This window comes from Uloborus diversus, chromosome 7, assembly GCF_026930045.1.
Source record: "Uloborus diversus isolate 005 chromosome 7, Udiv.v.3.1, whole genome shotgun sequence".
NCBI classification, from domain to species: domain Eukaryota; kingdom Metazoa; phylum Arthropoda; class Arachnida; order Araneae; family Uloboridae; genus Uloborus; species Uloborus diversus.
The window spans coordinates 63,062,018-63,075,972 of NC_072737.1; the positions used below are offsets into that span (position 1 = coordinate 63,062,018).

The following is a 13,955-nucleotide window of genomic DNA, read 5'->3' on the forward strand; positions in this document are numbered from 1 at the left end:
TGCATTTATTTTATTTTTTTTTATTTAATTAAGCTTTATTTCTCATTGGCAAAATATTTGGGACAACTTTATCTTAACAAATTGGAACCAGATGGAATGTTGGATTCATGCTAATTATGCTCTCTTTTTCTGGAAGAAACATATTTCACATTCTTGATTTTCATTAAAGATAGTATTGTGCATTATATTAAAGGTTTTCATTTTATTTTTATTAGCTTTAGACACCATATGATAAATATTTGGAGTGACATTGTCTTAACTGATTGGAACTGGATTGACCGTTAGATTCCTGAGTTTGTATGCTTGCAATTATGCTGAATAACTATATGTTTGCAATTACGCTCTCTTTTGCAAGAGGAAGAAACGAATTCCACTGTCTTAATTTTCATTAATAAAACTAATGTACAATTATATTAAAAGTATATTACGCATTTTGCAACTTAATTTTGTTCAAATTAGCTTTAGACCCCTATTATAAATATTTGAAGCGATTTCTACTTAACTGATTGGAACTAGAGAGGTGTTGGATTCTTGCTTGCAATTGCGCTCTCTTTTGCAAGAGAAAGAAACGCATTTCTCGTTCTTAATTTTGGTCATTGGGACTGAAAAGGGGGGGGGGCGAAGTTAAAAAAAAAAGGAAACGACAACTAAAAGTCATAGGACTTTAGTTTCAGCAAAAAAGAAAAAGGAGAGAGAGAAAAGCACAAAATTTTGTTAGGGCTGATTTTGAGGTCAGATGAGTGGTAATTGATGTAAATCTAGCGACTTATCTCACGTTTCAATGAAGATTTTGATGAATTTTGTACACAATAACTTTTCCCAAAGAAGCACTTAGACTTGAATTAGACTTACATTACTTATCCCAAATATTTTGAGATGTCACAAACACTTGGTTATAATTTCATTGAACAAGTATGACTTGTTTTTAAGTAAAACAATTGATTTATTAACATCAAAACAATGAATACATAAGCTAAAAGTTACTGCTTGTGCTAAATAATGTTTCGTGAACAGATATACAAAGTAAAACAAATAGCTAGGTTCTGAAAATTTTGACATTTTCACTTAAAAATAAATAAATAAATAACTGAACCATAAGAAGGGGGGCGCGGCAGTTGTCACCTCCTATCCCCGGAATAGCCGCCACTGATTTAGATTATTTTAAGTAATGTAAATCTTAAAAGTGTATTACGCATTTTGAATTTTCTTTTTTTATTTAAATTAGCTTTTGTTTCTGTATGAAAAATATTTGGAATGACATTGTCGTAACTAATTGGAACTAGACTGAATGTCGGATTTCGCGAGCTGCGTTTTTGCAATTATGATGAATTGCTATACTTGTAATTACGCTCTCTTTTGCAAGAGAAAGAAACGCAGTTCAAGGTTTTTAATTTTCAAAAGTTTGCATTGAAAGTATATTACGTATATTGCATTTTAATTCAAATTTTAATGAGGTATTTAAATTTAATTGAAAAAAAAAAGAAAAAGAAGTTTGTGCTTGCTGAATCAAACTAATTTTTTGTTCTAATTTAGTTTTACGCAATAGCAATAACAATTTGAGTAATTTTTGGCAATAGTTTACAATATATTTTCTTGTTTCATATCAATTAGACAATTGATTTAATATACTTATTACTGGCTTTTTTTCATATTGTTCCTTCAATTACATAAAAAATTTTATTTTAAGAATGTTTTGCTGAAATTTCGTTTACGTTGTTTATTTTCATAATGTAAAATTGAAAAATAATGTTTTTTTTTAATTATTTTTTTATGTCAAGTCGAAACTGAATAATTAGAGATTACCGGAGAGAAATAAATTTGCAATTAAAATTTCTGTACCTTTAAAATAAAAATCCAAATACATAAAATTTTACTGAAAATAAGAGTTTTTAAATTTGTGTATTGTGATTAAGATTTTAGTCTAAATTTTGTATTTATTACCTTAATTCAGAAAATCAGTTGTCTAAAAATCAATTCTTCTTATTCTTCCTAAATTAAATATTACATCGATCTCAAAAATTCTTAAATGAAGTAAAATCCATAAATCTGTAAAGTCTTGTCAATTTTACATATAATTTTGCAAGTGTAATTTTAGGGTTTTAAATGTTTCAGAGTTCTTTTAAACTATCTTTCAAATGTTTTATCTGAAAATATTTGAAGGAATTCAGTCTGTGGTTTAGCATTAAATTACAGCAAAATTTTAACCATGAAACAAGATGTCGATTTAGAAGTGTTCACTCTTTTTTCCGTTATTAGATTTCAGTTTAACGGCAGTTATATTTTGGAGCAATGAATTTAACTCTTCTCTTCATAATTTTTTGAACGCATTGCCATTCTTTTTTGATATTTCATCAAGTTATGCAATTAAAATTAGCAGATGTTAAAAAGGCCAAATGAATACCTGTATTTTGAAGAACTTCGTTTTTTAAATGCAAAAAAATTTCAAGGATGTTTAAACAGAATAGGTTATAACGTAATAAAATCAGCAAAAAACTAAAATAATTCAAGAATAAAGATCAAAATTCTAAAAGTATAAGTTAAAAAGGGTTCACACACATCCAAAACGTTTAGATTCATTATTATTCTTGTTTATGTAATGAAGTAGTTAACAAATTAACTTCACGAAATAAGATAACTTTCGAGAATTAAAACTAAAAAAAAAATCTGTCTTATTTTTCACTTGAAACTTTTTTTAATACTATGGATACATAGTTGTGAATCTATTAAAATGAAATGTGACGCATTGAGTTTTGCAGCAGATAAAATAATTGTTTGAATGTGATAGTACGCCTGTAGTTCATACTGAAGTATTTCATTTGAACAAAATAAATTTAAATTACATAAACAAAACAAGTTTACTGATTGAATAAACATCCATAATTAATACTCTTTACTTAACTGTTTAAAAGCATAAATAGGAGAAATTTGTTTAAGAAAAAGCTAAACATTTTATACTCAACACTGCTACAATTAATTTAGGATAAAGTAGCATATTTTTTATAGTGTATTTTGTTATGAATTTCAACATACATTTTTGCATTATTTGTGTTATGTTTGTGTTTTTTTAACAATAATGTTTTTTTTTGTTGTTATTATTATCTTATGTTATAAACTGGCTCTAAATTAAGCTCTTTTCTGAGTGGTGGGAGTTAGTCAGGCTATTGTTATAGCTTTTACTCCCACCTACTCAATTAGGGAAATTCAAATAAACAGAGCGGCGAAATATACTTATGTTTGTAATTTCTCTTGATTTATTTTTTCTATTTTTTTGAAATATGACCCTGATTGAAATGAAATGAAATAAAATGAAAGATTATTTTTATTGCTAGATTGATTGATTTTTAAAAATTCATTTTTAAGAAATAAAATTTCCACAGCAGATAAAAGTTTACAAATTGAAGTAATGATATCAGTAAATATACAAAGGTACTTGATTTTGACAATCAACTTCTTTTTGTTTTTGTTGAGCTTTCAAAACTCTCCAACAGTCATTGCATATTAATTACGCTTTCGATCTTTACAAGAGTGATACTTGATATCACCAACTCGAATCCATCTCTTGAAGCCTTGCCCATGAACTTTCCGAATCCTTATCGAAAGTTCTTTCGAAGACTCTCAAGCATCCCAGTCGAGGCAAGAACAATGTACAACTTGCAATTGAAACAATAAAAGTGTCCAAATAGATGAATTTTGGTGCACTTCAGATTAATCAGATTGGGAAGAAAGCCTATCATTAGCACGCCCAACAATTGATTCCACGTTTCGTTTGTCAACAGCGCATTCAGCGATACCAACTAATTACATCTATTTGAATGAACTGCATTCATGGAACAATTTTGCTCTGACGTCACGAAACTGCCTTTCTTTGTAGCCCTTTGGAATATGAGGGTTTTTTCCTTCGATACTTTGAGAAACAGAAGTCAATTATATGGCGTGAAGGATTATGCTTATTACCATGAACATTAGCATATTCATTGAGAGGTGCGGGAATGAAATTGCATGGGAAAACTTCTGCTACTGCGTGATTAATTCGAGTTGAAACGTAATTCTATTTGCTTGGATTTAATTATTTTCTCAAAGTCAAATGCAGTAGCTCTTAGAGCATAATCAAAACAAGTGATGAAAATCAGTTGCGTAAATAAGAAATAATGGTAATTAATTTATAAAGACACTAATGGAGAATGTTATATGTACAGCAGCAGGAAAATGATTGCGATTGGTTGGTTCCATTGGTTTTTGCATAGCGCGAGAGCCTAAATAGGCTATACTGCGCCAAATGGATGTGAGAAAGTCGAAAATGGTGCCAAAAATTTTAAATAGTTCAAGGTGACTGCGGACAGGAGTATGATAGGTCCAGGAATGCAACGTTGGGGGGGGGGGGGGGATCAAACTCCCTCAATCTCTGCTTTGAAGCCATATTAAAGCTTCTGGCATGATAGTTTGAAAGAATGTAGGGTCTGTTGTGACACTCTCTCTCCCGAGAAGCTAAATTCTGGCTGCTCTAGTGGCTAAGTCTATAGAAACACTTAGATGCAAATAAATAAATAAAATGAATAAATAAAAAATGATATAGAAAAATGGGTATATAGATAGATAAATGATTAAATAAATATATATGTATAGATAAATAGCTATATAGATAAATAAATAAATAAATGAGATGAAAAAATAAAATAAATAAATACATAGATAACTAGTTATATAAATAAATGAACAAATGAATGAATAAATAAATAAATAAGATGAAAAAATAAAGTAAATAAATGTATTGATAAATAGCTATAGATAAATAAATAAATAAGATGAAAAAATAAAAAACAATAATAAATGAAATGAAATAAGAGTGACAATACTGACGTTTCACAAGGGATGTACATGGCACTCTTAATAACAAGATTGTCTAATAAATCCTCACACCACTGTTGAGAATCGAAAGTCATGGTTATGGCAATAGAAAGAAAGGCCTTTGATAGATCATTGTCACAACAAGGGCTGGTAGATCATTGTCACAACAAGGGCTAAATTTCTAACACAAGAAGAGTGGGAACCCGAAGCCTTGAGTATTTATTTTGATGTGTAAATATCCTGAATTTTTCCGATTATGAAAAAAAAAAATCGACAGTAAAAGAAGTTCGGGAGCTCATTTCTCGTAAGCTTTCAGGCACGTCAGGTAGGGTGGTTCGAAAAAATCGATTTCATTATTTCGTTACCTCTCAAAACTTGTAGCTTGGTGTCCTCAATATTGAACAATTTTTAAAAAAAAATCTAGGTTGACATCTTTAGTTCGCGCAAAAGGCAGAAAATTTGAAAAAATCTACTAAAAATTAAATTTTTCAAAAAATAATATTTTTTTTTTTTTTATATTTTCATAATGCAACAGTCGTAAATTGTCAGTACATAGAGTAGTTTGAAGCTAAAAAAATGTTTTTATAGCTTTTACGTAATATCTTTCGTTAGCGCATACGCCTTAAATTGGGCTAAAAGTTCCTGCCACAATGTTATGAATCATTTTTATGATGTTAAAAATCCATTTACTCCCAGCGTAAAGACAGAATTTTAACATAGGGTCTGGGTGTACAGAAAGAAAATTTATTTATATGTAGAAAAGTACCTGGTTTCTCTTAAATTCTCGAACAGACATTTCAAAGAGCTGCGCATTCTGAACACCAATCCCACAAAATGTGAGGTATTTCCGGAACACCTAAAAATGCAAAAAAAAGATTATCAATAAACGCATATTACAATTGACAGAACAAGTAACTGAACTAAACGAGGTGGGATAAAAATAAATAAATTATAAAAAAATTTCCCAATATTGGGAGAAAAACACCCTTTCAGTTTTTAGAAATCAATGCTCACCATCTAAGGGAATATTTCCATTTTCATTTCGCTAACATTTTCAAAATTCAACTTTGAAAACCCTTTTAGAGGTGATTTTTTGGAAATTTCAAAGCACAGTAGCGTGCTATATTATTAACCATAGCCTAAAATACCACATGATCATTTATGTTGCTAAAAGTTTTAAAATCGTCATATAAATACTAGCCGATGATCGAGTAAACCGCGTGTTTCAACAATAAAACTCGCGCTACGGAGGAGTGATAATTTGATAACATGTTTTGGTAATGTTTAACCAAGGCTTCACTCGATGCGTGTCTTATCAGGCTCAGTCATTTCTCAAAAGATCAAAGGCGCCGCCTTGCCCGTAAGATGGCGCTGTAGTATAACCGGGGGAAATCATTTGTTTACATTAGTTAACGTACTATTTATGCTGTAAAAAGTGATGTTTTTTCAATCTTTAACATAAAATTTCATTGATATAGTTAACCGATGTGTAGTACAGATGAATTGATGCCGGAACGGCGTACCTGGTCTGTTTTTCAAGGAAAATAAATTCCCTTTTCAGGTAAAGCTGGTCCCAACTCAGTATTCAACTATTTCTCATTGGCGTTCACTTCTAGTAAAATGCATTCCTGAAGCACAGGGAACTCCAAAATATTTTGAGCCTTGGTCTCACTTTTAGTAAGTCGGCCCCAGGGATTACGTATAAATTTTTTGAGACATTTAATGTGAGTTGATATCGAGAAGGGTTCGAACATTACTCTTCCTCTAAATTTAAAAAAAAAAAAAAAAAAAAAAATTGAATTTTGTCATCTTGAATTCAAATTATGTTTTTCGCAATCACGAGTGTGTGTATGTAGGCGTGTGTGTTTGTGTGTACGGGTTATGTGTATGTGTGTTTGTGTTTGTGTGCTGGCATAAGTGTGTGGGTAGCTGTGTATATGAATCTGTGTGTGGGGGGAGGTATGTGTATGTGGGTGTAGGCATATGTGTTTGTGTGTGTGTGCAAGCATGAATGTGTGGGTAGTTGTGTGTATGTGTGTGTATGTTTTCGTGTACGGGTTATGTGTATGTGTGTTTGTGTCTGTGTGCTGGCATAAGTGTGTGGGTAGTTGTGTGTATGAATGTGTGTGTGGGGGAAGGTATGTGCATGTGGGTGTAGGCATATGTGTTTGTGTCTGTGTGCAAGCATGAATGTGTGGGTAGTTGTGTGTATGTGTGTGTGTATGTTTTTGTGTGCATGTTGGTGTCTGTATGTATGTGTTTGTGTATTGTGTGTAGTTGTGTATGGTATACGCGTGTGTGTAGGACAGGGATGCAACCTGGAGACGGCTTTCGCTATAGGTGCAGCATCGTGAGGAGCCCGTCGCCGGTGATGGTGCGGAGGGTGGAGGTGGGAAAAATCAAAGGAACGTCAAAAACAGTCAAATGAAAGCAGTAAGCAATCGTGATCGCTCAAAAAATGTCTGAGAAGGAAACCTTGTTGTTTATAAATTATATAGTATTTTACTGCATATTTAAAGGTGGTGTTTAATGGCGCAATTGTCAAGATTTCAACAATAATTGTTTTATTTTCACAATATCGGTAAGACTGTAATACATATTTGCTCCTTTGATATTATTTAGTTACAGGTACGTCGCTCAGCTTGATGAATTTTCCCTTTACCTTTATTTGGCGAAAACTGAAAAATTGCACTTACATCATCGTCGGCGAAAATTAAAAAATAAAGCTTACATTGTCGTATGTTTGCTTCTTTTTCTAATTTTACAAAATTTACACTTTCAATTTTTACTTATGACAAGGTTAATTTATTCTGCTGATTATGTCACATAATAATGGAGAATTGAAATTGATTCAGCGAAATATTTTAACGAGATTTCTCATATTATTTTAACATCTCGTTTTTTATTTGGCGAATTATTTTACTTTGTTTTGATTAAAAGTCCGCGAAAAAAACAAAATAACATACTACTTCGAAAAAAAAAAAATAAATTCGATAATCGAAAGCATTTAAAGTTTTATTACATATAATTTTATTACCTATATATTTATTAAAAGTTTCAATAATCCTCTCAGTAAATGAAACTACCCACGAAACGACACTAAAAGTTTCAGTAAAATATAAAAAAAATCCGCTGAACAAACTATATTTGACAACAATAAAAGCTTCATTTTGTTGAGACCAAATAACCGAATACGGGGACAACAAATAAAATGGAAAATAATCCCCAAGAGTTGAAATGCATCGTGACGCACATATAGGTAATTCTTTGGCGCCACAAAATTTGACAGCATTATATTTCTTGCCATTTAATATTCACATTAAAATCATGGGGGAATTATCGAGTCGCGAAACATGTTAAATTGGCGAAAACTTTTTCTATTGCTAAAATTGCTGTCGCCAATGTTTGTTCTTTTGATACTTTGATGGAACTTTTATTGTTTTTTAATTAATTAATACATTTATCTGGCGAATTATATTACTTTTAATTGATCCTTGGCTGAAAACAGTAACATGGTTGCTTCCTAATACTTTTTAGTTTTGATTTGGCGGATTACGAAATAGCTTAATTTAATTTTCCATTTTTTTTTCATTTAATGTAACTTTTTATGCTATTTAATGGCTTTTAACTTTTTATGCTATTTAATGGCTTTTTTTTAAATTTGATCTTTAACAAATAATTTAAAAATTTGTGGAACTTATGTTTTTTTGTGCAATAATGTATTTATGCGGCGAAGTTTCTCCCCTTTAAATTTCCTCACAATGCGTAAACATTGGACTACCGTTTACCTTTTTAACAGGCTTGTTTTTATTTTTTTTATTTGTTATCATTATTTTTATTTATTTATTTTTTCAACAAGCAAAAGTTTTGTCCAAGAAAAAAAAAAAAGGAATTTTTATTATTATTTTTTTTAAGGCTGGAATGTATAGGTTTATAAAAATCTTTGAATGAAAAACTGCCATGTTTTCCTTTTTTGAAATTTTTATTGGCATGTTTTTCCGGGTGAATTCATTATTGTTTCAATGTACTTTTAAATGATTTAAATTTCTTGTTTTTTAACATACAACGTACTCCTTTGTATAAATTGTAATTTATAATGATCGATACTAATGATCAGTTTTATGACAAAATTTTTATTTGATATGTTTTCTACTTACTTTTCTTTAGAAAAATTGTATCTCTATGCATTTTTTGTGCATTTTAATAGTTCTTATTGTAAAAAAACTAAAGATATCAAATTGAGCTATTCACCATTTTCAGAATATGTTTTTAAAAAATATCTAATTTTGAATTAAACTTTAAAGTAAAATAAAAAAAAAATACTAAAAGCTCTTTGAATGTTTCCATAAATATATTTATCAACTAACAAAAATATCCGGCGTTCCTTGGGTTAGTAATAATTATGAGTAATAATCGCTACTTTCATTAGTTTTCTGTTTTAACTGATAAATATATTTATTAGTTGTGCTTGATGAAGCATATGTAATTAATTTTTGCATAATAAAACCAAAAAAAAAACTTTTTCTTGATACAAATTATTAAGCATTGTTCATACGTTTAATAGACAGTATGGTTTCGTCCATAAGATGTAATGTTTAATTATATAATATTACGCATTATTTCATTCAGAGCCAAATTTCCAATGTTTGTTTTTTATTAATTGGAAGCAGAAATTACCCCCCCCCCCTCCCCGCTCCCCCCCCCACCAAAAAAAGAAAAAATAACAGTATTTCCAAAACATTTATTCACATACGTTTTCGAACAGAAAACTTCTTTTTAAGCTCGTTTCAAATTGCTATTCAATGTGTAAATTGCAATAAATGTTCACTCCTATTTATATTTATTGAAGGTTTGCAGTTACATTACTCAAATAATTTTGAAAATGCTTATTGAGAAAAGTTGGAATAATTAATCACAACATTTTTTCATGCACGGAATTTACATTGATTTGTCTTCCTCAGCTTATATTCATCTGATTTTGTTTCCAAACTTAATTTTTCTTGAAAACAAAGTTTCATATTTTTTCACTTTTTGCCTAAAATATCTTTTCAAACACTTTTCCTCGGGAAGAAAAAAACCGCTTTTAAATTAACTCAAATACTTTTTAACTGAATTTTGACCACAATTGCCTTGAAATTACCACAAAATCCACCAGATGTCACTGGAGTCTGACCAGGTTTTTTGTTTGATTGATTGGTTTCATACTACAACTTTTATTGAAATGACTGAGCCTGATAAGACACGTATCAAGTGAAGCCTTGATTTAACAAGCAGGGAAAGTATTTATTGTGACATGGCTGAACTCGATCAGTAACTTAACTGTTTAACTGGTAAGACTTTCATTTTAGGAAAACGAAGAAACCAAAACAATTAACGCTAGCTATTGGAGTTTAAGGTTTATCCACTGGCGTTAGGGTAAAATTTCAACTATCAAAATATCACTAAACAGGCAATTGCTTCGTTCAAATGTAGAAGCAATTTTCACCCGTCATACCATATGACGGTTCATTTTCTAGTTACTATATTTTTGATAATTTAACACTAAAAGTCAGTTTAAATTTAGAAATCTTGTACGTAATATACGATAAAGTTCAAATAAAATTATTTTTGATTACATAAACTATATGATTAAATTAAATTCCTTTGGTATAAAAAACTTTTTCAAATGTCAAATCCTTGGAAGTTTCTTGAAAAAGAAGTCGAAATACTGAAAACTATCAAATCTTTAGTTACACAACATTGGGCTCAATGTAGGTACTTAATTCAATACCTTTCGTAACCAAGCAATAAATTGCAATGAATCGATTTAAAGTTTATTTCCCAGCATAAAATTCTCATTTTTCCATATTAACATTAAAGTGAATGATTTGGCGAGAACGGACATCATCAAAAACCAAAAAAATCAGTCATCTATTGCTATTGAGGAAAACATTTCAATCCCCTGATTAAAAATGACTTTGTGTGCGCCAGAACTCCAGCAAACCATAAAATAATTGCAAAAAAAAAAAAAAAAAAAAAAAAAAAACGACGGCCACGTGCGTAGTTTAAAAACATTTCACAGCATAAAATTCTCATTTTTCAATATTGACACTTAAATTTAATGATGTGGCGAGTACGGACATCTATTGCTATTGAGAAAAACATTTCAATCTCCTGATTTCAACGACTTCGTGCGCGCCAGAACTTCAGCAAACCATAAACTAATTACATTAAAAAATGACGGCCGCATCACAGTTTAAAAATATTTCACAGTATAAAATTCTCATTTTTCAATATTGATGCTTAAATTTTAATGATTTGGCGAGTACGGACATTGTAAGTTGGCCATCTATCGCTATTGAAGAAAACATTTCAATCACCTGATTTAATGACTTCGTGCGCTCCAGAACTCCAGCAAACCATAAAATAATTACATTGAGAAACGACGGAATTATGGATGTTTCTGATGATTAAAAATAAGAAATCTCATAACGGAGTCTTTTTTTTTACACTTGGATGATTTACAATTTCTATTTCAAGCATTAGTAAAGCCATATTCAGCTTGTTTGATTTATTGCCTTAAGTCAACATTTAAAAAAGCAAAACAGTTTTATTAGTATATTAAAATTCAGCGTTTCATCTTTTATTATCTGTTATGAGTATGTAAAAGTAAAAAAAGGCGGCGAAAGAGTCGTTCCGGTGCATTCGAGTATTCTGCTATTTAGTTATTGGTTTACGTTGAGAACACTTCATCAGAAGAATTCTAAATTATGTTCGTTAGAAATAGCTCAAGCAATTTTATATTAATGGGGGCATTTATAGCACGTTAAGCTCAAGGCCTTTTGATAAAAGAAACAGCTCATCGGGAACTAGTCTAAGTCGGGAGAGAATCTAATTAAACTCTAACCGGATTCATGTTATGTAAGGTACCAAAGAAAAAGAAGTAGCGTTATAAATGCTGTCTCAACGTTGAGATCAAACTCAAATTCAAAAACCTGAATCTACTTTTCATCATTGCAGCTGTTAAAAATCCCCAATTATGTATCTTCAAATGATGATTTCCTACCGCCAGTTGGTATTAACGAATTAAGGACAAGCACTGTAAGTCAACCGTTTGCAATTTTTAATTAAAATGCAATTAAATGTCCAATTTCAACGCTATAGTTCAGAAAAATTACTGTCATAACGATTTCAGGCTTTTGAAAGCTATAAATATGTAACAAACGCAATTTCAATTAAAATGCTTTAATTTCCGGTTTTGATCTTTTTTTGCAGTTATTTAGAGTTCTCGCTGACAAGTTCTAAACATAGTAATTTTTCACAAACATATTTTACTGCAGAAAAGCAATCAAGAATTTTATCAACGGGTGATAAAACAATCAATAAGAAACATTAAGAAATAAGCTCACTATTTTGCACTAAAAAAGGGGTTCCTTGAAACCCCGAAACACGTGTCAGCAGTAATCTATATTTTTGTGCAACAAAACGTTGGTCATTACCCTTTCAATAAGAAACAATGTGAGACTTCTGACGCCACAAAATGCTTCACGGAATTCAACATTGTATTGAAGTTCATAAGTTAAAAGCAATTACACTCTTCTATGAGACAAGAAGGAGAGGCGTCAGTGAGTCAGTGATAAAGAAAGTAATTTGCGCAAAAGTGGTGCACATATCACACACAACAATTATACTCTTCTGTCACACAAGGAGGAGAGACATTGGTCAATTAGTTATGAAGAAAACAATTTGCGTAAAAATGGTGCACATATCACACACAACAATTTTGCTCTTTTATGATACTAGGAAGGAAGAGACACATTGGAGAATTAGTGATAAAGAAAACAATTTGCGGAAAAAAAGGTGCACATATTAAACACACCAGTTATACTCTTCTTTGAGACAAGAAGGAGATGTGTAAGTGAATTAGTGATTAAGAAAACAATTATGCGTAAAAATGGTGCTCATATTACACACACCACTTACTCGTATACTCTTCTATGATACAAAGAAGAGAAGCGTTGGAAAATTCGTGATAAAGAAATCAATTTACATAAAAATGGTGCACATATCATCGCACAAACCAATTATACTGTTCTATGATACAAAGAAGAGAGGCATTGGTGAGTTAGTGATAAATAAAACAATTTGCGTACTACAGATGCACATATCACACGCGCCAATTATACTCTTTTATGAGACTAGGAGGAGATGCGTTGGTGGATTAGTGATAAGGAAAAAAATGAATAAAATTGGTGTACATATCACACACCAATTATACTCTTTTATAAGACAAAGAAGGGATACGTTAGTGAATTAGTGATGAAGAATACAATTTGCGTAAAACTAGTGCACGTATCACACATCTAGAAGAATAGTGGCACAACTCAAAAACTAAAAATTTAGAATATTTAGCGAATATTCACGAAGCTATGATTTACAAATAAAAAAGCAACGTTTGTTTAAGGAACATTATGAATGTAAGTGAACCGATGAGTTTTTAACTATCGTATTGTTCACTGCATCATAAAAAAATGTTTTTACAAAGTTATTTTATTTTCCTTCTCTTAAAATTTCCTGTTTCCGAGTTGTGACAGGGTTCTTCTATAGCGTGCGATATATCTGTACCACAAGACTTACGCCAGTCACATTATAACTGCTTTGCAGGAGTGCATAAAAAGTTTGTCTGCAGCATAATACAGGTTTGTATTGTCACTCTAATACATTGGTTAATATAAAAGTATATGTTTTACAGAAATACGTTTTTATGGCTCAGTGTGGAATAGGACTCTATATACAATTCAGAAATAAACTGAAAATTGCAATTTTAGGACTTAATCAGTCTGGCCCTGAGGTACAGATATTACCTTGGTGTACTTCAAAAATGATACGTCTCATAAAAAAGAACATGGGCTGTGAGAACCGAGGAATGTGAGTGGACTTAAAAGTTTCAAGTAAAACCCGTTTAAAATGTAGATGTTAGAAAGGCTTTCATAGTTTTTTTTTTCTAAATCATACCACACAGCAGCACCCACCACAGCAATTAGTACCATCTCTAGCCCTAAAACAGAGAAGAGGTTCTCCTACGATTTCCACTATCTTATCTCCAAACTTTAAATTTTGGCAGTTGCATC

At 30.8% G+C, this 13,955-nt stretch overlaps 1 protein-coding gene across 2 annotated transcripts in view; it reads right to left on the reverse strand.

The window, feature by feature from the left end:
• LOC129226070 (cGMP-specific 3',5'-cyclic phosphodiesterase-like) overlaps window positions 1-13,955 on the reverse strand; it is an 89,174-nt gene that overhangs the window by 58,209 nt on the left and 17,010 nt on the right. For both annotated transcript variants that reach the window (XM_054860655.1, XM_054860654.1), the window contains exon 2: window positions 5,612-5,701. In XM_054860655.1, coding sequence (XP_054716630.1) covers window positions 5,612-5,701 — 90 coding nt within the window. The remainder of the gene's footprint in view (window positions 1-5,611; window positions 5,702-13,955) is intronic.